This window comes from Tyto alba, unplaced genomic scaffold (assembly GCF_018691265.1).
Source record: "Tyto alba isolate M040663 unplaced genomic scaffold, T.alba_DEE_v4.0 Super-Scaffold_46, whole genome shotgun sequence".
Classification (NCBI taxonomy): Eukaryota; Metazoa; Chordata; class Aves; order Strigiformes; family Tytonidae; genus Tyto; species Tyto alba.
This window is the reverse complement of record NW_024881322.1, coordinates 1,498,609-1,524,993: the sequence shown is the minus strand read 5'-3', so window position 1 is coordinate 1,524,993 and position 26,385 is coordinate 1,498,609. Positions and strand designations below refer to the sequence as shown.

The window sequence follows — 26,385 nt, the reverse complement described above, 5'->3', positions numbered from 1 at the left end:
GCAGCTCCTGGGTCCCCAGCCTGAGCCTGAAGTCTCCGTGCCTCTCTTCAAGTGACCCATCCAGACTTGGAGACTTTCAGAAGACAAACCAGGACTGGGCCTGCAGTGAAGCCGCTGGTACTTTCCTCCCGACGCTTGCGAGCCCTTCAAAGTTCACATGCTGTGTGTAATGAATTAAGCCCAAAGCATCCCGAAAGCAATCCAGGGCATCGGCTGCATTGCCCATGGTGTGGAGCTGCGTGGCACCTCTGCCCCGCTGGTGCACGGCAACTCGTTGCATTTACAGTATCAGAACTTAATTACCAGCACGGTCCAGAGGTCCTGGGCAAATAACCGCTGCCTTCTAGTCAGGGTTTCAAGGGGGAAAAAGGAAACGCAGCGTACAACTCTAGCCCTCCTCCCCATGGAGGGTGTAGTTAGAAGCCCCAGGGTGCTGTAAGGACGTTATCAAACATCAGAAGCATGAAGGGATGGATCATCTGCTCTGTGTGTGTGTGTGTGCATGTTCAGTCCCAGCAGCGCGAGGTGGCTTAGGACTGCGTCCGAGGAGGAGGGTGTAATCTTCTAGAGAGGCAGATAGGGCAAAAGTTATCTCTCCTAGACAAGCGTAAACAACTGCTTCTTTCTAAAAACTTTTACTGGAGGGAAGATTTACAGAGGCAGCCAAAAGCACAACCTTGACATTATGACATGACACCACCACCCCCCCCCCCTTTTGAATAAAGGATTGTTGGAATATTTATACAAGGGCGAATAATATTATTTTTGGAAATGACCGAATTCTTTTGGTTACTTTTTTTTTTTTTCTGAAGGAAAAAAAAAAAAAATAGAATTAGCCCGAGGCAGGCACCTGGCGTGGAAAATTTCAGCTTGCGTGGTACACAGCCTGGCAGGCGTTCCCAGCGAGGGTGTCGTGCGGGGCGAGCGTCGAGCAGCCACCGGCAGCGCCCCCCGCCAGCCCCGGCACTTCAGCCTCCCCCTCGGGGAAGCGGGGCGGGGGGCAGCTCGCCGTCCCGCCGCGGCCCCGGGCAGCCCACGCCGCGGCGAGGGCAGCGGCAGCCCCACGCCACGCGGCTCCGCGTGGGGGCCGGCTCCCCCCCCCGCCTCCCGCCCCCCGCCCCACTCGGGGACGGCGGCCGCCGACGCGCCGGGCGCTGCCCTGCCTCCCATTGGCTGGCGGCGCTGCCGGTCGGGCGCGGGGGCGGGCGCGCCGAGTCGGTCTGGGCCCGGCCCCCGGCGCGGAGGAGCAGTCGCGGCTGCCCGGTCCTGAGGGCGCCAGCGCCGGCCGCCTCCCGCCCCGCTGCTCGGCTCGGCTCGGCTCGGCTCGGCTCGGCCCCCGGCCCGCCAGCCGCCTCCATCTCTCGTGTGTTTCTGGGCGCGGAGCCGCGATGGAAGAGGAGCGGGCGGGCGAGCAGATGAGACCGTTGCTCACCACGGTAACGCGGGGGGTGCGGTGTGAGGGGAGCGTGTGCGTGTGTCTCTGTGTGTGGGGGGGGGGGGCGCGCACAAAGGGCTGCCGCGGGGCAGCGCCTCCCGCGTCGTGCGCGGGGCCTTCCCGCCGTCTTTTGGCAGGGCGGGGGACGGACGGACAGACAGACCCCCCTCCTTCCTCCGGCTGCCCACCCCGCCGCAGGTACCGGGGCTCCCCGGCCCCTCCCGCCACCGGGCGGAGAGGAGGGGGGGGGGGGGGGGGGCCGCGCAGGTGTGCGCGCCCATACCCATACCTCCTACCTCCCCCCCCCCCCCCCCCCCCACCGCCGTGGCGGGCGGGGGGCGGCGGGACCGGAGCCTTTTGTTCCGCCGCGGCGTGTGCTCGGCGGCTGCGGCTGCCCCGTTCCCCCCCCCCCCCCCCTTTTCCTTTGTGAGAGCCCCGCGGGGCTGTGCCGGCGGCGGTGGGCGGTGCGGCCGCCCGGCCCCCCCCCCCCCCCCGGGCTCGCCTTTCTCCCTGCCCGCGGCCCCGCCGGCTGACGAGTTCCTGGGCGAGGGAGAAGTGCGCACACATGGCAAGCGGCGAGCTTCCCCTTGTCCCTCGCGTTGCACGGCCGCGGAGTCGGGGTCAGGTCGTGGGTACGGTTCCCCGGCGGATTTTTAGCCTTTGGGGGGGGGGTGGGAGTGTTGGTGGGGGGAGATGGATAAAACTACCGAGCTTGGGTTCGTTTCCTTCCCGGGCCGGTGGCGAAGTAAAGCAGACATGTGTTGCCTTACTTCCTGTGCTACTGAAAAATACATGTGGTTCCACAGTTGTAATTTCCCCTCCCTTCAGATGACTCAAAGTCTGGATTTTGTTAATGAGCCTCTGAGCTCTTACTCTGATATTCCCCTTCAAGGCCTTTTCCAAAAAGATGTTGTACGGTGGCTTGTTTTCAGTGCCTGAAGAGGAGGGAGGTGTAGTTTCTGACACAAAGCGTGCTGTGACAGACAGAGAAATAGCGCTGAAAACATGTGAGTTTTCATCATCTTTCCGCTAGTCTTCAAGGAGAGGATTGAGTCACGTTTGATAAAATTGGCAATCTAATGAAGTGCTAGCTTCCTTTGACATCAGTGTGTTTAGTGTGTCTTTCCTTTGTTATAACAGGAGCGCTGATGACTTAGTGGTTCAGGGGTCCGTGAATTTTGCAAATTCCATGGCTTATTACAGTCTTTGTATGTTGGCTTCAGGAACTGATGTTTGTGCTCACTTATAAAGGTTTTGTAGATCTGTTCTAGACCACTTCCCCATCTTTTCTCTGCCCCAAAAAGCCGTATTCCTAATGCGTGTTAGCATGTTCAAGGTAAAGTCTTGGTAAGGGCAGACTGCTTGATAGGTTAATTCATGTTAAGACTACCTTGCCTCTCTGTAGGAGGTACCTCTTCTTTGCTGGCAGGAGAACACTCCCATCTAGTGAAGAGATCCTAGGCTGTATGAAACAAGTCGTAAAAGCTTTGGGCTTTTGTATGGGGTTGAAGTGGGAGATGCTAACGGTTACCCTCAGGTGAATCCAAATGAAAAGAGGATTGCAGAAAGTCGATGTGCCCTGAGCGCGTTTGTCAGGCCCGGCAGGCATCATTTAGGTTCTGTTGTAAGATAAATTAGGGGCTTTTGGGACAGGCCCACACGCTGCTGTACTACTGCATGGTCATTTCTGATGGAGGTGTTTTGAACAGAGGCGCTCAGTGGAGCGGTCCAGAGTGGTTTCCTCACAACAGCATCACCTGGCCTTGGTGCCAAAGCGTATTTGGGAGGTAACTGCAGCTGAGACAGAAGTGAAACGGTTCGAAAAGTGAGAGAGCAGAAAGATTGGTAGGAACTAGAAAAAAAGGAATTTCTGGGGAAAACACTTGAAGTAAGTGACAAAAAAAAAAAAAAAAAGGACATGCTGATCTCTGGGCAATTACATAGTATAGTAGTGTTGTATTTGTTGTGGTTTTTGTATGCAAGAGGTGTAATTTTACATGCCCAAAGGCTAGTTAATCCAAACTATGTGTATTTTTGACAATACAGATTGACTTCATTTTTCTTGTCCTATGCTTCTGGTAGTACAGGTCACCTTCCTGCTAGCAGAGCTTGTTGAAACTGCTTGCATATGAGTAGCTTTTTCAGAAATAAACATATCTCAGTAAGATCAAAGGACTTTGTAGAAAGTGTGAAACAAATCTGAAAACTTAAGTGCTGTGCTTAAAAATACAGAAGCAAGAACAAACAAACAACTCCCCAATGCTTCCTTTTCTTCCTTCCTCCAATGTAGTTAATGTTGGTTCTGTGTTTATGTAGTATTAGATAAGTAGTAAGTAAGGTGTGGTACTTCTGATTTTCATCAGAAGTCTAAAATACCCTTTCATCTTGCTTGTTTTGTATTTTAGGTCCAGTCTTAAAGAAGAGAATCATCAAGTGTTTAGGACATTGGTATTTTGAGGAGACTGCTTGGTGGCAATGTGTGCATGAAAGTCAGAAGGGAGAGGTGAAACAAATCCCTGATACAGTTATTACAGCTGAGACCAACCAACGATCAGAAGATCTGGGATGAGTAGAGAGTACAATAGGAAAAAGATATGTAATTACATAAATCCATGGTTCTTTCATACCTTACATACTGTAAGCTGTTCTGCCCCTTATTTTAGAAAAGATGAGTTATTATTGGAAAAGGTTCGCTGAAGGGCAACAATATATGAATTAGTTCCTAGATGAGAAATGATTGAACAGGCTAGGACTTGCCAGCCTAGTAGAGATGATATGGTAAGGCTCTGTGCAACTCCAGTGGAGAGAGCAAGTGCAGATGGGAGGCACACAGTTAGATCGGGTTCAGAACAACCAAAAAGAGACGGTTCTTCACTCAGTGTAGGAAATTCATAGGTATAGTTGCTATATGATGTGTACACAATAAGTTTTTGTGGATTTAAGGGGAGGCTGGACAAGGATTGGATGACAGATACGTTGAGGTTAGTAAGTGGATGAGCAACAGCCTCAGGAAGTCCGAGTTGAAAATAGCTGGAGGTTGTGAGAGTGTGAGGAGGAGTTGTTGTATGCTCGTCTTGTTTTCCTCTTCCCTCAACAGTTACTTACGGTCATTCTTTTTTGGTTTGTTTAAATAGCAGTGGAGTGTGTTAGTATGCTGCTTTCTATACAGTGGCCAGCTTGACAGTTACAGTGATAGTATTAAAATGCTTGATACTGCATACCAGTGGCCTTAGTTGTAGCTTGTAGGTTATGTCATTATGGTGTCCACTTCTGGATCGTTTGGTGGGTTTCTTTGCAACAGCTATAAGCAGCATTTAAAGGAATGTATATCACAGTTCTGTTTCTAGGTATTTTGCAGATAATATTTTCAAAATAGTTTGTTATCTTAAAAAAAAAAAAAAGTAGATGGAAATTCTTTTTTTCTTTAGTATTTGATACTACTTCATGTATATCATAAAATGTTCACCAGTTTGTAGAATATGTAGTATGGCTAAGTAGTGGGTGTATATTTTTTTGTGTCTTCTTTTTCTTCCAATGAAAAAAATGAGGTTTTATCACTGTTCTACTGTAGATTATGATAGAACTGAAAGTGGCTCTTGTTGGAGAAGGGCATACTTCCAGGCTTCTCCTTCTGGCTTTTCTAATCAAAGCATTAAACTAATGTGGTCTGTCTTATCTCACTGAGAAGGGCATTAGTGTCTCTGTGCTTTTTCTGAAGTGGCTATGTGGTTGACTACCACTTTTATTTTTTAACAGCTGTGCACGCACATTATCAGGTGGGTTTTAGACTTTCCTGTTCAACAGTGGTTGTGTTTCAGTGACAGCTTGCCTCCGTGGGGCCTGTCCATTCCTTTATGCTGAGGCATGTTTTTAATGCACCAGGATAGTGTCTGGTACTCCAACTTCTCAAATCCGTAACAAAACTGGTGGAAGCTTTTAGGAGTATGGAGTAACAGATGTTAGAGCCACTTGAACTAGAAAAATACACAAATTGTGGAGAAGTAGCTTAACTTTAAGAATCTGCTGGTAGTTATAACTGCAACAATGTAACAGTCAAAAATACAACGTGCGCTTCCTCCCCCTCCCCAAGAAAAATCTTAACTACATTATGAATGGATTTCAAGAGAGACCTAGGTATTTGGTGGCAGCTAGTCTGGAATTACATGGTTTCTGAACTAAACCTGGGTCCAGTTACTGCATTTGAGATAGCTTGGTAATTTTGTCTAGCTATGTAGTACTTCTCTTAGGTGCTTATTGAAACACTTCCTTTTCAAATATGTTCTAAGTCTTGATGTGCTTTGGTGGTACTTTATATGTAAGAATGTAAGTAGCATCAGTACAGTAAAACAAAGTTTTACAGAACTCACCACTTCACGTCTTTCCACATATCTTGGATGACTTACTGTTTTAGAAATTAAGTAGTGGAAAGTGTTCTTTTGTGTAATTATTGGCTTTCTTGCTTGACATGGGGCTTTTGTGTTGGTAAGTCAAATGATGGGTCTCTGAAGAATATTATGCTGGTACAGATACATTTTTTTTTTTAATATCAACATAGTAAGCTTGTACCAGTGTTTTCCCTTTATGGCAGGATGAGGGTACCTGAGGGTATGTTTGTACTGCCTAACTGAAGACTGTGCAGGAAACTCTCCTCCCCCACGAGTTCATGGCATCTGGCTGAACACATGTTCTCCACAAGTTAAAGCAATACAGTTATACTGGTGTAGCAGTGCCCTGGCCAGGTAGCCCTGATGAGAGCAAATTTTCCTAGCTTGACAGCCTTGCAGGCTTGAATCCATGACTTTTGAGAGACAAGCTGCTTTTCTGTATTGTGCTGCTTGGGTAGGGTCCACACCTCGTACAGCTCGCACCACGCAGTGGGCTATGAGCAATGTCTCTGGTCATCTCTGGATTAAAGTATGGGAAGCTGCTATTAAGTGTATGTGCTGGCAGTCATCTCGAGTTCTTAAAAAGTTACCGTGGCTGTCAAAAACTTGATGTGTTACTTGAGAATTTTCATTAGGCTTCATTGCAGTAGTTTTATTTGCTGTCCAAAATGAGCTGTAGGATGTACCGAGTTGAGTAGTTGCCTTCTATCCAAGTGATTGATCTGCTTCTGTAGGTGACTTTTGACATGTTACTGTGATTGTTCTTGGCTTTTGAATATTGATATCCTTTACACAAGGATATCTGTTACACGAGATCTTTAGTGGCCCTGAAGTAGTACTTCGTAAATAGAACTGCTTTCTAACTAGTCATTGATAAAATACAGAGCGTAACTTGAACATACTTACGTAGAGAAGGTCTCCAAATAATACTGTCGTGTTTTTGGTATGTCACATTCTGAAATGATAAAGTTTAGAGACATTTCAAATTTTTTGCTAGAATTAAGATAGCTGTCTGGCTAATGTTTTGAAATAGTGATACGAATAGTGAGATTCAAATGAGGTTTTTTGTAAATAAGCAGATGGAGAAGAGCACCACAAACTACTTAACCCTGTAGATCAGTAAATGAATGCAAAGATGAGACAGTTGATTCTTCTACAGATGATCTTACAGTCTTCTAAAATATGTATTTCTAAGTTTACATTTGCACAATTAGCAGTAGGTGAAAATACTACAACATTATTTTTGAAAAAGCGCAGCATTTGCATTCAGAAAGTCAGTCCTGACATCTTAGAAGCTCCTTGTGTTGCTGAGAGTAAGCATCAATTATGCAAGCTTCCCAGATCTACTTTACCAGCCTATCTCAGTGGTTATTAGAAGGGATTATCTGTGTAACAGTCTTTGTTGGCATTTGAGTCGTTGAGGTGTTTGGCACCCTCATAGTTCCTTATTTCACTGGGAGTTTAATTCTCTGCAGCAGAGAGCATCTAATGACAAAGGAAACGTGGATTTTAACCAGTAGATGGAGCCATTTTAGTTACATATCGGCATGCCTGTTTATATGTTTTTGAAAACTTTGTTTCTTAAACTCTTTTCAGTCATTATAATTTCTTTACCTACAGAGGAGACTAAATGCTTTATTCTTCTAATAACAGTGCCAGGATTGTACAGCAGGAAGGCTATTCCATTTTCAGAAATGTGCAAAGAGAGTGAACGCTTGTGCTTTATGGAAATTACATTTATCTCTGTAAATTGTCCCGTGTCATGTCAGTAGTGCTCTGCAGCCTTTGTACACCTTGTGTTGCCTGTAGTAACATTGCGGAATATTGATTTGTAGTGTTGTATTTGACAGTCTGGATGCTCTTGTGACTTTTGCCCAGGAAAGGCTGTTGGCTTGAACTGGATTTTGTCTTTCCTACTTAAGTGCCTTAGACTCAAAGCTCTGTAATGGAATGGTTGTCCTACTTGGGTATGCTGGCACAAGTTTTCTTAGTTCAGCTATGCTGGAGTGCTTCATAACCATGAAACACCACTAGCTTATTAATTCTAGCAAGTCCCATTTTAGCAAAGGTATTTGTCTTTGTATCTTCTTTCAACATCCACTTTTCCGAAAGGTATATTTATGTTTTTCTTAGTTTGACTTTTTGCCCCTGCATTTGTACTTAGTAATGTACCTGATAGATCTTCTCTTTCTCCCACTCTTTCAAGTCTTTGGCACTGAAGATTATTTTTGGTGAATACAATGTCAACTTACTCAAATCTTCATTTTGATCTCTCAGCGCGTGATATGTTGTGAGGTACAGGTGTGTCATTTCTTCCCCAGATTCCTGCTGCAGAAGATTTTGAGATTTCTTGCGACTCAGTTTTTGTTGATTATATTTATTTTTATTTAAGTTTAAATTTTCTACACATGATATAGAATGAGCACTGATATTTTTCATAAGATGTAGTTGTGCTGGAAGACATCTGGACTTGTCTTGTTGGCAGTATGGCTAAGGCAGTATCCTGAAATACCAAAATATTTTTAAACTTAAAAACAGACTTGAAGGTGTGTTTGCTTTGTGTTTTTGTTTGTTTTGCTTTGTGTTTTTGTTTGTTTTGCTTTGTGTTTTTGTTTGTTTTGCTTTGTGTTTTTGTTTGTTTTGCTTTGTGTTTTTGTTTGTTTTGCTTTGTGTTTTTGTTTGTTTTGCTTTGTGTTTTTGTTTGTTTTGCTTTGTGTTTTTGTTTGTTTTGCTTTGTGTTTTTGTTTGTTTTGCTTTGTGTTTTTGTTTGTTTTGCTTTGTGTTTTTGTTTGTTTTGCTTTGTGTTTTTGTTTGTTTTGCTTTGTGTTTTTGTTTGTTTTGCTTTGTGTTTTTGTTTGTTTTGCTTTGTGTTTTTTTTTTTTTTTTTTTTTTTTGTTTTGTTTTGTCTTGTGCTTTTTTTAACTAAAAGAGAGTTGTCAATAGATGTTTCTAGACTGGACACCTCTTGTTAAACCATTGCCCCACTTTAGCAGAATTTCTGGAGTCTGCTTCCAAACAAACTGGAGCCTCCTGTGGATGAGGGATGTGGGCAGAGGCTGCAGAGAGGAAGCAGAAATTACTTACAAAGCATCATCCCCTGTCCCCCCATCATCTGATGTGTGTTGGAATTCTGTTTGACCTTCTACTCTGCCCTCTGTTACAGTTCCTTCTACGGTACAGCTATACTACTGAGGATCTGTTAGCTGAGGTCTGTTTTTAGGAGGGGAAGACTGAGAATTTGCATGAAAACTTGACTTTTTTCTGGTTATGTTTTCACTATGGGAGCATGTGTGTAATGTGTGTATTAAGAGTGTGTATGTGGACAGCATGTCTTGAAAAACTATGCTTTCCTAAAGTGAAGATTCCCCCCTGCTTATTGTTGCACTAGGCTGATTCCTCTGCATTTTCCATGACTAATGTCTACTAAATATATGCTGTCTGTGTCTTGACTGGGATCTATTTTGGGATGAAGAAAAAGGCAGCTAAGTGACTGTAAATACCTAGGTTACGGCAAGGGTAATGATACCAATTACTCCTTGCTAGAAAAAGCTAAGAAATTGCTTCAATGAGAAGTGCCACGTCTGAACACCGTTACTGTTTCACTAGCAGTGTATAATCAGAAGACTGGAGAATCTCTAATGAGGCCATCTTGTTTGTATATCTTTATTACCAAAGAGCAAACCTGTGTTCATAGAGGTGTTGTAATAGTATCTTGTTTGGTGTCCGTTTCTGGCATGTGATTGCTTCTCAGTGCAAAAATTCTGTTGCCATGTCAAGAGATTCTGGCTGCTGTGTTCTGGATCATCTCAGAAGTCATGTTAAGTGGAAGCATGTGTGTTTGCTTTCTTTTATACAGGGTTATGAGTAAGCCAGTACAGCTAATAAATCATGTTTATCGCTAACTGATCAGTCTTCAAGTTCACATTTAGAAGACCTGGTTCTTCAGATTTTCTCTTACATTTGTGGGAAAAGGAGGTATAGCAGATGCTAATGTGCATAACGTCTTGTTGTACGAAGAGCTATCTTCTGTTTCTGTTATATAACTTCAGTTTTGGAGGAAAAAAAAAAAAAAGTGTTTTCTCCCCTTTGTACTACCTTCCACATCCATTGTTAGTTTCAACTCCAGCAGAGCTTCGGCTTATCTAACTCTCCCCCTGCATGATTTGATAATGTCTGTATATTCCTCCCACCCCAGCTTCTGCCTTCTGTGCACTGTTTTGCATTTGAGCTCAGTCACAGGTTCCCTTTTGTTTCACACTGGTCCATTGTCAGGCCTGATTTAATTTCTTCGTTCAGGAATGGTCCCTCTTGTGCTTTGAGGAGGCTCTACTTGAAGATTAGCCAGCTCTCACAGGCTTTCCCTTCACCCTCCATGGTGATCGTCCATGAGAGTCTACCAAGAAGATCCCTGAACAAGCTGAATTCTGCTCTCCTGAAGTGCCATGTTGTAACTGTGTGTACTGGGTCTTGCACTGTACGCTGTAGTATTTGTCCTTCTTGCTTCTCCCAGAACTTTAAACTCCACAATTTCATGGTTGCTGTGGCCAAGGCTGCTCTTGACTTCCACATCTCTGTCTGTTTCTTCCATGTTTGTGAGTAACAGATCCAGCAGAGCATCTTTACTAGTTGGCTTGTTGGTCACTTGCACCAAGAAATCATTTTCAACACACTCAACAAATCTCCTGGAGTGCCTGTGCTTGGCCGTACCCTACCAGCAGATACCAGTGGTTTGAGGCCCCGACGTGTACCAGCGCCTGCCATCGTGGAGCTTCCTCCAGCTTTTGAATGAAGGCTGCTTCTGCTTACCCTTCTTGATCAGGAGGTTTCTAGCAGTCACCTCGCACAAAGTCACCCACGTTGGACTGTTCTCTGATCCTGTAAGGCCGTGACTGTATTGACACTCTTTCCAAGCGAGGCAGTGTGTGTTGTAGCCAGCCCTTTGCATGGTTTAAACCCATGTTCCTTAACTCTCCAACCTGGCTTTTCTCAAGAGCTTGTGTCCATCCTTTGCAGCACTCCAGCCGTGTCAGTCGTCCCACTGTCACCCTGTAAATCCCGTTAGGTTATAGCTCTGCAGCTGTGCGTGGACTAAGTCCTCCTGCTACTTCCCATGCTGTTTGGGCTTGTGTGCAAGCCCTGGAGATGGGCCCCCCAGACGTGCCTCTTTCACAAGGGAAGTGTGAGCGCCTTCCGTCATGTGTTCCCCGTGTCTTCACTTAAGTGTGACAGCGGATGAGCCTCAGCCTTTCCAAAACATAATTCAGCAAGCAGCAGACCTTCCAGGACCTCCTGCTTACCTTCCCCGTTGTGCGGTGGGTTCATCCCCTCCTGCAGCTCTTTCACTCCGCACCTCAGGGGTAGCACGCCGTCCTCCGACGAGGCCACAGCTGTCAGCGGCAGCAGGGAGGAGCAGCGGGTGCTCCCTCCAGCCTGGCACCTGGACGGGGATGTCCTCGCTGTGCGGGTCCTGGAGTTGGGATCTCTGATGCGCGAGGAACAGTTGCTCTGGGTGGCGTTGGAGACCTCGCGCTCTAGCACGTGGCCCGACGTTGAACGGTGTTTCAGCGCCCGTTGTGACCTGGTGGTGTGAACTGCTGCGGCACGTTAGCCGCCTCTGGCTGAGCCCTGCGGGATGCGCTGTGCCCCTGTTTATGTTGTTAAACTATTAAACCTTACCAACTAGTTCTGTTCGCAGTATGGATTTCACGCACACGTGCGTACGTGAATGCTTTGTTCTACCTGCAGTTGGTTTCTGATAGACATATTGTGTCAGTATGATTTTAACAACTCTAGTTTTGTAAACTTGGTTGTAATGACTGCTTTTCCTGCAAGGCAGCTATTCATTAATACTAATCGTTTCTGTTTTTAGTTGGCCGGTGCTGTTGCGTTGGCTGATGTTGTTGCATAACTCTTGGCATCTCACCTTGGAGGGACCGAGCACAACAGATTTTCAAGTTCGTGTTTCACCAATTAATGTGCCTTTAATAATATACATCTCTTTCCCTTACCTTGAAATGCTTAATGAGGTATTTATTAAATGCTGTTATTTTGAGGGGAGAGAATTCTGCCACATTGGAGGTGCTTCTGTTCAAAAGTCTAAAATTTCTTCTCTTTTTCTCTGTGACATCTGTAAATGTAATTTGTTGCAGGTGGAAACACTGCAGCTTCGGTCTGTGTTCCAGGAATTTCTCTCATCACCTCTGTCTCTTGCAGAGGGGTTTTAACTGAACAATGCTACTGGTGCTTACTAGTGCTAGATAAAACTAGACTATCTTCTTTTCTAGTTTCTCCCTAGGAAGAAGGAATCCTTCTGTGGGTTCTTTAAGCAGTCAAAGGACTGATTGCAAGCTCTTTAATTAGCATTCTAAGCAATAAGGTAGGATTTTTTTAGACTTCTGCTAGATTTATTGCTTCTCTGTTTCTATTTATTAAAAAAGTTATTGGAAAAATTGTATTTGAACTACTGCTTGTTTTAGGCTAGTAATTTTTTTTTTTTTTCCTTTGACTTGTAGAGCACTATTATGAGGATATACTATTATGTAAGTGCATGCATTTCTTTAACATGTCAGACATACTTCCAGACAGACTTTATGTACAAAAAAGGAAATGAGAGAAACTTCTTAGTGAATAGCCACAGTTGTGTTACTGTTGGTGGTAAATTCTTCATTTTGTTTGTCAAATGACTACACCCTACCAGCCATGCATTTTAAAATGGTTTATATAAAAACAAACAGATAGCATCTGATAATTATTATGACTCATTTAAGGAAGTGATAAAACCTAAGAGCAGCAGAGATCCTTCCCTTTTTCAGCTTGATTTTTATTAACGTTGCTGCACTTGCCTGCCATTGAGAGACATCAGAAAGAAAATGAAGGAGGCAGATACTCTTGTAATTAATATTTGGTTGAAGTGCAGATAGTTAGATAATGCTAGGATGGAGAGACATGTTTCAGCTTATAAATTAAGTGTGCAGAACCAGTTACTGGACAGTTTTAATTTTAGATTGTAAATACCAGCAAATTTATTAAAGGTTTTCTAACTGATTTTTGTGGAAATTCTTGAGTTTTGAAAACTGCTAATGTATGCCAATCAAAAAAGGAAGAACATCAACCAGTTTTTTTATTGTTGTTGGTATCGGTATTGCCATCCATTACCTGCCTTAACTGCTGACACCATATAAACTGCTTGCAGTTACTTTACGTTTTTTAGAAATGTAACCAGAGTTTATTTTCAGTATATTTTGTCAGGTACTTTTGCTAGATTTACTTTGCTTGCTTTTACTGAAATATGTAACTGCATATGCTGTGTGTATGGTAAGGATAAACGTTACTGAGTCTTTTTTTTTATACCCGGATGCTCCAGATAGAGCTTCAGCTGAGGAACACCAGTTTATTGAGAAGTTGAGAGTCAATAGAACGAACATTTATTTTTAAACTAAGTAAAAGTATAAATTCAAGGCTTCAGAACAGGGGACTCAGATTAAATATCTGATCCCCAAAAAAGAGAACAAATTAAATAGGGGTAGGATGCTATCTTTGTTTGTTTGTTTTCTAATGGAACAGCTGTTCACTAAATTATTTTGTTTGACATGATTAAATGTACTTAAATTATAGTCTGTTTATAGGCACAAATAAATTCCAATTGTTTATAACTTTTGTATAGTGCAGATGTGCTTGGTAGGTAGTCTGTTGGCTTATATTTAAGGAAGAAGGTGGCCATATTCTGGGTGAAGGCAAATAGTGTTAGTCTGAGGCTTTTAATTTCCTGAATGTAAGCTGCCTTTGCTATGAAGAAGACACAAATGAAGGGCAAAATATAAATAGGAAAATGAAGAAATCTGATATGCTCAAGGCCAAAGAACATACCTACTACTCATATTCTGTACTTTGAATAGACAGTACCTTTTGAAAAGACAGGCAAACAAGAAAGTTCAGTGTGCTTTTCTCATTGGTGATGGGGCTGATTTCCTGTAACCCATTTGGTGTATGGGTTTTTAGCTAATACTAATACAGCCAATACCTTGGAATATGGTGCTTTGTTAAATAAGGTGACTAAGTTCTTTCTGTCGCGTTCAGTGGTTTGTTGCGTGACTGGATGTTTACAATGTTTGCATTTATGCTAGCCCGGGCTGGGTGTCTGATGATGATAAACTTCCGGATCCTGGAGGCAATGTAAAGGTGAGAATTTGCATGTTAAAACAGTAGTTCTCAAACCAGGTGTTCCTTTCCAGATCATGTGCCATATGCTTCAATGGGTACAAGGGGTGTGCGCTTACTTGCTAGTCCACGTATGTCAACTCTGTAGCAGTGTTTCTTTGGGGAAGGGGTGGGGGAGTAGGTCTACACTTTAAAAACTATATTGTGGATTAATGCATTCACAAATGTTCAACTTCTTGACACAAGGCTTGTTTTTGTTTGGCTATCCTTGGAAGAGATTGGCAGGGCTTGATGATCACTGGTTAGAATACTAAGTTTCAAGCAGCTAAGGCTGTAGTCTTGTCTGTTGCCATCAGAGATTGCTGCAGGATGCTCAGAGTTGAAATTGCCACTGGTGGGTATTTTGAGTAAAGTCACAAGCGTCCATTTCCAGGTACTGGGGGAGGTCATAGCCAAAAAGTGAACTGGGTGGCAGCGAGGGCACCAGGGAGCCAGGAAAATGAGTGTCTGTTTTCAGAAATAGCTTCTAGAGAATGGAGGCAGTACCTCCAAACAGAGGTTTGTTTCAGAGGTTGCAAGAGGTGGTGGGAGCTGGGGAGAGACCTGGACAATGGAAGTACCAGTGTCAGGGCTGGGAACGCCGCTGCGGGAGCTCTTAAGAGCCCGAGGGATTGAGGCTGGGCAAGGCAGTGGGACTGAGTACTCGTGGAAGTGACAGAAAGGGTGTCTGTGTTTGTATGCATGCTTGTTCCTGGAGATGTAATGTAGGTGTACAACGTGCATGAGTTCCTGCTTAGGAGTAAAGAATATACACCACCAAGATGGCATATCGGCTTCTGTGCCAGTTCTTGCCAAGCTCAGAGGATTAGTTGTTAGTTTGTGGTGATTTGTCACAAGACTGTAAATAGTTTAATGTATTATGGCCACATTACGATATGAAGAACCTGTTTCTAGCTTCAGTTATATCATGATATAAAACAGGCCCTTGGGTGAAGACGGAAGAAAATTTCTCTTCCTGTCTTGAGCACTGCTAAAAAAAAAAGCCAAATGCTGTGAATGGATACAATATGCTGTACAATCTGGTGAGATCTGAACAATGGCTCTTCTTTGGTGAATGGATTGTTTGTGTGTATGTGTGTATTTATCTTTACGATGTACTAAATTTGAAGGGAAGAAGGTATATATTGTTACAGAAAAGTAAAGAATGGACACAGGCTTAAATTTGAGAACTGGTCTCTTGTAGAGCTGTATATAAAAATAATTTTGTGTTGTGCAGGTCTAATATTTCACTAACAGATCATTGATAAACATATTTTATGTGCACTAGTATTCCTGAGGCGAAGTATGAGATGGAAAAGAGAAGAATAATCCGGGAACTGCTTTCAATCTCCTCTTGATTATATAGGCATTATTAAGATATTTTAATGATCAAGGAAGTGGCTTGTTGTGAGGAGTGATGTGGGGTAACGGGGAGCTTGGTGGTGTCCTTCGTAGGCTCTTTGGCCAAGGTAATTCTCAAGAATTCCATGGTAAATTCATGTGTAACAGCAAGCAACAAAGGTGAGGTTTAGGTACGCATTGACAAGGCTCCTGTTCTCCCATTTCCCCTTTTATTTTGGTTTCCCACTTTGTCGTAAAATATCCATTGCTTTTCTTTGTTCGAGGGAGCTTTGCCTGACTTTTAACCTCATCTGTTGACAGATGGCCTCAAAGCAATTGGCTTGTCACTGAGTGTCCTGTTAAGTGTGAGTAGTGAGTCTATATTCCTGTGATGTGGAAGGATTCCCATGGGATTTCTCCTATAAAAAAATGTGTTTTGTGACGGAAAAATTGGTGATCTTTCTCCACATATCTGTGAAGATTGACGGTGACTTGTACTGCGGCATTGGAGAGAAATTTCTGTTGGTGACTGTAGACAAGGGCACCTTTGTCAAAGTGAGAAAAAGAGCGTTTGCAACTCTATGCTACTTTGAAGCAACTCAGTGTTTAGTTATATATGAAACAGTATATGAAATACAGAATTATTATAATGTCACCTTTCCTCGTGTTACTGTGCTAGAATCTCTCAACTTTGGCATGAATTACTAAGTTCTGAGTGAAGTGTGTTCCTTGTTCCTTTTGATGAATGCCATTTCAAAGCGTGGATTCTCTTTAACTAGACAGAGACCCACAGCAGCTTTCCAGTGTATCAATTCTAGGCAGATAGTAATGAAAAGTGACCTGTAAATGATGTCCTGGATTGTGACTGTGTTCTTTTGAAGCTTGATTCTCCCTGCCTTGAGCTATTTGTATTACTGAAGAAAATGCTTCTAAACCCATTAGGTCCCAAGAAAGCAGCTTTGTTAAAAGTACCAGAAACTGAAGAATTTACACAAATAATCCTGTTTTCTCTTTGATATACACAGTGATCATGCTTTGAGATAGTCATCAGCAGTGACGTCCTAATTTTGCATCACTAGTGTTGACAAAAGTTTCAAAACCAGTTATGTGCTTTATATTCTATTTGATAGGTCAGTAATCCTAGATCAATCTAAGTCACAGAAAATCCAAATCCAAAAACTAATTCTTTGTTGGAAGTGAAACAAAAAGAGTCTAAATAAGGTCATGTAGTATTAAAGGAGCAAAGCTCTTGGTGCTGTTGATCATGGAACTCTTCATAGATGAGAAAGCTGGTTTTTGTTAAGTGTCTTTGCTGATTATGTAAGTTAATGTGTTAAACTTGTAGCAAGTAGTTTGACAGAAGTCTTATTAATGGGAATAATGGTTTATATCAAAGTTGCTCAGAGACTAGATGTGATGAAACAGCCAGAATTACTTGCTTTAAACTGAATAATAGGACGTGGTCCCGTGCCGGTATTCTAAGACCCTACTTGAGCAACAAACAAGTCGTCTTCTCATCATAGAAAGTGCCACCCAGCACGTGGCTACAGCACAACAGGGAAGGCTACCACTGAGCACAGGGCAATTTGTCTTCCCTTGCAGCTGGGAGCTCAGTGTGGTTTCTGGTTTTAAATGCTTACTGGTAACTAATTTTTTTTCGAGTCTCCGTTTCTTACTGTAATAGAGCCTGTCATTCAAGGCCTGCTCGTGACGGGTTTGTAAAGAAGTAGTCCCTGATTGTCAAGGTGGTGTAGTGTGGGAGAGTTATGCTCATGGCTTCTTAGATCATGTGTTAGTATTAACCTGTTACGAATGGAAGCTTCTTCAGGGGCTTCCTAAGTTAGAATAGATAGAATTTTCTTCTGTAGTTTCATAAATTTCCAATAAAAGCGACTTAAGCACAGGGTTGTTTTTTTTTGTGTTGTATGTCTTGCTTTTTTGTTCATAAGATCTTGAAGAGGATAGTGTTTGAAAAACTGTATTTGAGTCGATGCTTTAGATTTAATGTAAAAAGCTAAGGAAATTCAGCAGTATAAGCACTGATATGTCTCCATCAGAATCACAGAATTGTTCAGGTTGGAAAAGACTGTTAATATAATCGAGCCCAACCGTAAATGTTTGTACTTCCCATTAATATATATTATTTGACAGTTGTATTGATAAAATCAGTAAAAAAGACTTGACTCAAGTTAGTTTGCAACACCTAGAAAATACATGAACAGGAATCGGAAAGATGTTTTTATTTTTTTTTGAGAAAGCTCAGCTGTGGAATACTGCTTTAAAGTGTCAGTAAGCGCATAGAGCTATTAAAATAGGAAACTTATTATTTAAGGAAAAAGACAAGGGGTGAGTTTCAGGAAGCCATTGGTGAGCTCTCTTCCACTATCTTCTTCCTCTATCCTTATTCTTACAATGTGTTAGGCTGTGAATGCTGCTAATGACATCTTTCAAATCTGCATGCCTGTCTTTGTCTCTGATGCTTCTTATTTCTTTTTACAGCTTTTAGAAATGTGGGTTTATCTTGTAAGTTCAAATTAAGACCCAGACTAGAAGTGAAGTTCCAAAAGTCTGGTGTGGTGGTACAGACTTTTGTACCTCTGTTGTGGAATGAGTTCATGATGATGCTGTTTAGGAGAGCATGCATGTTTATGAATGCGTGGAAGTTGCTAATAACATTACGTGTTACCCCAAATCCAGTTACATTATGGAATTAGTCAAAAGTGGAAACAAGCTTCCAATACGTAGAATAAACTTCAGGCTGCTTTCACTGTTTCACTTCCTGAACAGTAAGTGTAAATACGCAGTGCGGGCTTTTCAATTGCTTTTTGTTTAACATACTACTTTAACAGATCGGTATTTGAGTATGCAGCTTGGTCGTTTTTTTTCAATAGAAGAGTCTGGAAGAACCATAAGAATAGAGAGCATGCTGGTTGTGCTATGTACTATTGTACAATAGCTTTCTTTCTGAGGTTATTAGAATTGCATGGTTTTTCCCAATTACATAGTCTGTAGGACTAAATTTCAAGTGTGTAATCATTACGACCTCAGTTGTCTGAAAAATGTAAGTTATCTTCACTCGTATATCTAACTAACTAACTTGTTCTTGAGTGAAAATTTGGGGTTAATAGCAGCATCAGCATGTACAAGGGATTTTGAAGTGGACTGCTTTCAGGTTCCCCCTAGTGTTGGAGTATGAATGTTGTAATTCTGACCTGAACTACCGTTCAGTCTGTCTTTGGGAGAGCTTCCTTTCGGCACAGTGGCTCTGTCCCAGTGAGGAAAGGGTGCCTTACCCTTTCTTTGAGGCCCTGTCAGTGCACAGAGACCTCAGACAACATAAACAGATTTTAGTAGACTGTTGACCTAGTTATAAATACTTCAAAATAACCATTTATTTGTCTTATCCTTGAATTATTTTGCTTTATATATATATTTTAAAATGAATGCTTCTGTTAGTGTTGATTTTGATAATCAGGAATGAAAACTGATTAAAGTTTTCAAGACAGATCCTTTTAAAAACCTCAGTTTTTGAGGAGGTCTGTAAAAGGTTGTTAAAAAAAGATAAGAAATTATTGCTTTTATTTAAATTAATTACATCTCAGTCAAAAGCTCTGAAATTGATGTTAAGATCACCAAAAGCTCTGTGTCATACCACCTCAAATACAAAATTTTATTAAAATTTCAATGAAAAGGTACCATTTTCTACCAAAGTTAAGTGCCTTATCATCGTTCAGATACAATCTAATTTGTTTAAGGTGAACATGCAGTATAAAGCAGTTTGATTCTGTTCGTTCAGTACGTAGGAGATTTTTACAGCATGCTGTTCAGTGGCACTTTTCCGGCCCGTTTTACAGGAAGTTGATTTTTTCTGTACTCGGTCCCGTGAAGAAACGTGAGAATAACAGCAAATAATTTGGTGAATAGACTAATGTGTGCCTGTGCCCTGACTTAAGCGAAGTAACACTGGAGAAGAGGGATGGGTATGCTTATAATGTGCATATGATCTAGGCAAATGACTACTTTATCATTAGAAACAGGGGGAGTTGCCTAGAGGACAAGTATATTCAAATTCTTCCTATTTGAATATTTCTTTACATGTTGTTTTTGACTGTAGGTGGGAAAGTTTCAATATTACTGCTCTTAACTGTTTCCCATATATCTCGTATTTAATTTTTCAAATTCTCTCCTGTATCAGTTTGAGGTGGAAGACAGTCTTTTGGAACAATGAAATGATGAAAGCTTGGTTTGGTTTCTAAAAGTCTTCTGCTGAAGGTGTTCTTCCCCCAGAAAAAAAAACAAAACAAAACAAAACCAAACCCAAACAGTTAAACATTTAAAGTTACATTAATATGTATGTGATAAAGGTACCTGATTGCAGAAATCTGTTTGATATAGTAACGTGTCCCCAGGGCTGTAAGCTGTAGTTCCTATTTTACATGTCACAGTAAAAACAAGTCTTGGATTGTGTGTAAATGGCTTCTCTACAGATCTGATAGTATCAGAAAGGCATACTTATTCTGGAGACTTGTTTTCTAAATAATTGGAAATGTTATGCTGCCTTTTTTTTTTTTTTTCTTTTTCTATTTTCCTTTATCTGATGCATGTAGAAAATTCTTTTGGCTGCCAGATGCAGTTGCCATTGTCTAGGCTAACTCTTGCATTTCCTGCCGCCCCCCAACATTTAAAAATTCCCAAATAGCTGTGAAATCTTGAATTACAAATGTTCATATCTTGTAGCTATTGGGTATAGCGTATTTGATTCATATTACTGGAAGGTCTTTTGCTTAGGTCTCCAGTCTCAATGATACATTTTATGTATTTGTCTTAATGTTTGCTTTACCGTGTATTTGACTTAGTATGTTAGTTTTCTGTCTGTTAATGGAATCAATTATGTTTGTAAGGACATCTTAAAGCTATTGAATCTCTTTTCAAGTACAGGCAGAGAATGCAGGAGGAGAGTTTGTATCTTGGGGCATGACTTGATATATTGAAGCCAGCTTTAGAGTTTCTAGGGCTGGTCAAAATTACCATGGTTGCATCTCAGGGAGCTTGGATCTGGTGTAAGCTTACTCTGCAAGTTCAAATTTGCCTCACAAGAAAATCATGGCAATAGAATTTTTATGGGCAGACTTTATGCAAGGGTAGATAATTGTCTTCCAGAAGTCAACGTGAAAGCCAAAAGCCTGTCTGAATTGCTTGTTGTGCATGCTCTAGTTTAACTTAAAATCAGGCTGTCCTTGAGCTCGTATTCATGCTACTGGGTGGCAGCATACAGCTTAAGCTGTGCGGAACCGGGTTCTGACTGGGGCTGTGTTAGGTAGAAAGGTAACTTCTGTTGCTTATTCCAAAATGATTAAAAATGCCTCTCTATTGTTTGGATAACCTCTTCAGAGAGCACCCTGTTTAGTAGTTGTTGGCTCGTTAGAACTCGCATGCAAACTCAAATGTTAGTGCTCTCTAAACCAGAGAATTCTAAGTGTTTGTTAAACAAATCAAGAGTATCTAATTTGCCTGCTGCATGTGGATGCATTCAACTTTTCTTACTAGACAGCCCTTCAAGTCATAAGTTTACAATAAGAGTCCCACAGCATTAGTTTTTCCTCTTCACGAGACAAATGTGTACGTTTTTCTTAGAAGTACTGTGGCATAGATTGTCTTTCACATGGTTATTCACAAAAGGAAAAATTGTAATAAAATAATAAAAAAAGAAAAATCCTTCAGTTATTGTTCTTGAGACAAAGGATGCAGTAGCTACAAGAGAGGTAGATCTTTTTTTTGGCTTTTAGATCTCTGTCATTTTTTTTCCCCTTGCATTTTGTCTTTGCACTTTCCTGTAAAATACATACCGTGTACGATGGTGTAGACAAATCTGTTGTCAGAATCGGCACATTTTAAACTGACTTCTAGAACCTCCTAGTCAGACACAGCAAAAACGTTAAATTTCTTAGTACGTCAGAAAATCAGCTGCTTTCTCTCTTTAAACAGAAACAAAAGGAGCTCAGCTGTAGAGCTTTAAATGATGGTAGATAAGACAAATAATAGAAGTGGATCCCCTTTTTAATGTCCCTTCAGTGATCCTTCTAAAGGACCTTAGGCTGGCTCCTAGAAATTTCTGACAGTTTTTTGTCTAGTAACATCTTCCCTTATAAAGATTATTTCAGAATTTTTAGATATTCTGTTGTTCTTTAAAATTGCAGGAGAGAAATGGTAGAAATTTTGGCAAGAAAGTACATGCCTTAAGATATGGTTTCATGCTGGGGCTGAGCTGGACTAATTAGTTCCTGGTCTCTGAAGGGGAGGTATCATTCCCCCTTTGTCCTGTTTCCTTTCTCATAAGCTGATTCAGCTTGCGTATCTGGCAAAAAGCTCCCAGAAACCTCTAAAAACACGCAGTGAACCAAAGCAAAACTTGTCAGGGTTAGTCTTCTGAAATGAACGTTAACCGAATTGTTTACTCTGAGCTCAGGAAAGTATCAGATCTAATATTAAGGCAAGGATATCGTAACGTTTAGTCGAGATACTGCGAGAAGAAGGGAAAGTGGCATGAGCGGTGTCTTTGCATTTCTGCAAGCTGTTAATTTTTACCCGAGATGAGAAGCTACCACACTGACCCGTGGCTCCACTGCAGACCTGGTGAGGTCTCTGCTGGAGTCGCCCCACGGCCCTGCCCTGCTTACCCTGGGCTCGACCGTCTCGCCCGCTCTGCGTGCTGCCTGCGCCTCACCGGTGATGAGCGGGGACGGAGCTGAAGCGGCAGAATACTGTCAGTGGGATTTTACTGCTCTCGGTTCCCTGATCCAGTATGCTGTCGGTTCGGATGATGGCCAGCACTAGCACAAAAGGGGGAATCGAAGCCTTCTCTTACTGTCTGCCTTATTAATAAAATACATGTGGATTGCTAGAACTTACGTTTCCCATAGCTGTGAATTTATTATGGCAGAGGCTTGCTAATACACTGGTAACTAGCTGGCATTCAGCATGCGACAGTGGTAATACTCTGACCGGTATTCGTGATAAATGCAGATTTCAGATGTCTTGAAGTTACTCAGCGTAACTTGGGAGATGCAATTTATGGAATGTATTTTGTATTAAAATCATCTGCAGGCAGCACCCCCCCGAGTCTTGCATGTCGCACCATTTTCATGAGAAGTGAGCAACCAAGATGACCGAGACGCGTGCATACCACACTAACCCGTTTGATAACGGATCCTGTGAGGCAACGTTAGAGGGGCCCGGCCTTCAGCCAGGTGGAGCACAGGGACAGCCGAGTTTACTGGACTGTGGATTCGATGGCCTGGCACATCTGACCCGCAGGGGTATATATATAATGAGGAAAAAAAATGAGGAAAAGGGATGGTGATTAATTAGAATGTATTGGGAAACAGGGAACCTGAGCATAATGTAAATGATACGGAATAAGGGGTAGATACTGTCCTGGTTGCAGCTGGGATAGAGCTAATTTTTCTTCTTACTAGCTAGAATAATGCTGTGTTTTGGATTCAATATGGGATTTGGTATGAGAAGAATTTGGAGAATGGACCGATGTTTTGAGTTGTTGCTAAGAAATCAAGGACTCTCCAACTCTCCATGTCCTGCCCATATGCAGGTGGACAAGATGCTGGGAGGGAGCATGGACAGAGCACCAGACCCAAATTAGCCAATGAAATATTCTGTATTATCTAACGCTCATTATATAAAGGAGGGGCAGCCAGGAGGGAGGGGGCTCTGTCTCGTTTCCGGGATTGTGATTGTGGGATCTTGGTATTTCAGGATTGCCAGGAGTGGACTGGGTATCATTGGCGGGTGGTGAGCAATCACGTTATGCATGACCCATTTGTACTTTCTATTATTTTTATTGTTTTATTCTGTTTCAATTATTAAACTGTTTTTAACTCCATCTACGAGTCTCCCTTTACCCCTCCAGTTCTCGCCTCAGGGTGGGGGGCGGGTGAGTGAGCGGCTGCATGGTGTTTGGCTGCTGGCGGGGTTTAAACCATGACAAAGAGAAAGACATGTCAGTGAACAATATTCAAAAATTGCAGCATTCATTGACAGAGTATATTTTTTATTTATTAGTTGCTGATGTTTAGTGTTCTTGTCAAGAAACTGTGGGTATAGCTTGGTTTGGTTGGATTTGGAGAGTCTGTTCTAATTGGGAAATTGGATAATTTGACTTTTTTTTTTTTTCTTCCTGAGGATCTGCTGTCAGGGAAAGACTTCTGTGTGCCTGTACTTCAGATACTGTTAGTAGAAAACAGAGAATTTTATCTGCCCCATATTATGCTGCTTCATATCTGGACTTATCAGCTGTTTACTTCCTTGCCATTATTATTCTAGGATATGAATGCTTAATATTTGTACAAGTGATTGTATAGCATTTAAACATATGGCCTTGGTTAGGTGGCCATAACAGTGTTGAAACAGCCCTGGTTTATAGTTCTTGTGAACTTACACAGTGATCTAAGACTTATTTAGGATAACGAATAATTAGAATATCTCTTAAAAATGCTGCCAAAATGCTTGGAGATTAATTTTGGTAAAAGCAAGCGGTGAGGGATATGTTGTAGGTGTAAAGTGAGCAGCTTTGAATTTAGAAAGCATCTTCATTCTTTTGCCAGAAAAAAAACAACCCCAAAATCCCCCAAATCCCCCCAAACCCCTAACAAATCAAATCACCCAAAACCCCCCTAGCCAGCTCAGTGCTTTTTACATGGTGACCACATGCTCATACATGTTGAAGTGAAATTCCTGGTAGTGTTCTGTTTGAACACGGTGAATTTCTTAAATCTGTCCGTATTGAGGGATGTTTTTGAGTCCAGAAAAAAACGAGTAAAATACTCTAAAACTTTACACTACTCTCTTGTTTTTCTGCTTCATCAGTGTATCCAAAACAGGACTGCAGGGTGATTAATGAAGTTGTCTATAAAATAGACTACATAGTAATCTCTCTGTTAATGCCGATTCAGATTACAAATTTCAGTGGTATCCTCTTTAGAGAATAAGTAATGCAACTCTCTAGAATGATGTGTAATTGTGTGTCCTGGGTTGAATGAGTGGTGGAGTTTTTTTGGTGGCAGGGCAGGGGGCTATAGGGGCAGCCCCCTGTGAGAAGCTTCTTGAAGCTTCCCCAGCTCCAACTCAGCTCCACCTCTGCACCAAAACTGAGCCCATCAGCTGTGCCTCTGCAATAACGTATTTAAGAGGAGAACTGGTGAGGAAGAGTCAGATTTGTGAGGAGGAGTTGGGGCAGCTGCGTGAACACCAAGGTCAGTGGAGGAACGGAGGAAGAAAGGAGGGGGGAGGTGTGCCGGAGCAGAGACCCCCCTGTATCCTGTGGTGAGACGGCAGGGCGGCCCCCCCTGCCACCCATGGAGATCTACGGTGGAGCAGACGCTGATTTATGGCCTGAGAGGGCTTCGTATGATTGATAAAGGTGATTATGCTTGAAGGAGGCTGGGATCCTGTGGGAAGAAGCAGCCCCCGCTGCTGTAATTCAGCGCTGGGAGGATTGCAGCATGTGGGGGTGTCCCACGCCGGAGCAGCTCGGGAAGGGCTGCAGCCATGGGAGAGAATCCAGTTGGAGAAAGTTGGTGACCCACGATGGATCAGTGAGGGAAACGCAGCCTGTGAGAGAGGGACTCAGGTTGGAGAAAGTTTGTGGAGGACTGTCTCCTGTGAGAGGGGGACCACGCTGGAGCAGGGGGAAAAGTTCCAGAAGCTCCCCCCCAAAGATGGCAGCAGCGGCAGCACTGCCTGCACCCCCCATTCCCTGCCCCTGCGCCGCTGGGGGAGGAGGTAGAGATATTGGGAGCAGAACTGAGCCCGGGAAGAAGGGAGAGGTGGGGGGAAGGTGTTCTCAAGATGTGGCAATGCTTCTCGCTGTCCTACTCTGTTACGTGTTGCTGTTAATAGTGTGTCTAATAAACATATGTTCTTTTTTTCTTTCCCTAACAAGTCTGCCTTTTGCCTGTGACCATGGTGGGTGATTTATTCCTCCCTGTCCTATCTCAAATCCCAAGCCGGGCTTATTTTCTCCTTCTCAGTGCTGGGGGCTCAACAGGGGAGTGAGCAGTTGTGTGGTGCTCAGTTGCCCTCTGAGCTCAGACCACGTCACTGTGTAATCTCAGGAGGGCTCAGAGTAGCAGTCGGCCTCACGCTTGCTCTGAGCGTCCCAGTGGCTTGTGACAGCTGTCCCGCAACATGCTGAGAAACCCTGGAGTCCACTACGGGGGCAATACACCAGAGGATATCTGCTCAGAATACATCTATCCTTTTTCTACCTCTTTTTGTTTGTTTGTTTTGGTTTTTGTTTTTTTTTTTTTTTTTTTTTGGTCCACCCTTTTTCGGAGGCACCCCGTTTCATGTATATGTGCTGGTACAACCTGAGGCAAGCTGAAGCGTACTGTGCAGCTGTACCTCTTGGGAACTAGCTGTTATGTGAAAATTGCATCTGAAAAATACTTGTAGGCAGTCGAACTCTCGTTTTTTGTGGATAGCGCTAATTCATTAAGCGATGAGCCACTGCCAGTGAAGGTTTCTGGGTTCCGTTGCTAAGATAATAACATATTCTTAGAGGAATAGTTTATATTTAATTTATGTGTAAAAGAAAACTTGTAGGAAGCTGTTCTTAACCTAAGTTAGTAAGTTCCCATTTAATAAGAAGCTGAATAAAACCATCTGTAGTGGCATTTGACACACTAACGTTAGACAGCTTGTGTCACACAACTTGCTCCTGCGTGGTCTCAATCCCCTTAGCACCTTGCCTCCTCTCCTGACTCCCCTGTGACCTGGGCCACTCCCCGATCCAAAATAAATGTTAATTTAGAAGTATTGTCTTACCGTCTCGTGGGTAAGTATTTATTGGTTTTTATTTTCTAAACAGAGGTGCTTTGAGTTTGGTAGACTGTGTACTTTCAGATACATGAACAAAGGTTGCAGTGAACTGGGTTGTTTTTTTTTTGGGCTACAATATTAGAAAAGGTCGTCATGTTCGTGTTGTATAATTTGTTCATATAAGGAAGGGTTGGG

The 26,385-nt window shown here is 42.6% G+C and overlaps 1 protein-coding gene across 1 annotated transcript in view; it reads left to right on the top strand.

Annotated features, from left to right (window-relative positions):
• The first annotated feature begins 1,232 nt into the window (after positions 1 to 1,232).
• The window catches only part of SLC4A7 (solute carrier family 4 member 7), a 100,072-nt gene continuing 74,919 nt past the window's right edge, over positions 1,233 to 26,385 (top strand). The window contains exon 1 of the mRNA XM_042806333.1: positions 1,233 to 1,436. Coding sequence (XP_042662267.1) covers positions 1,389 to 1,436 — 48 coding nt within the window. The 5' untranslated portion in view covers positions 1,233 to 1,388. The remainder of the gene's footprint in view (positions 1,437 to 26,385) is intronic.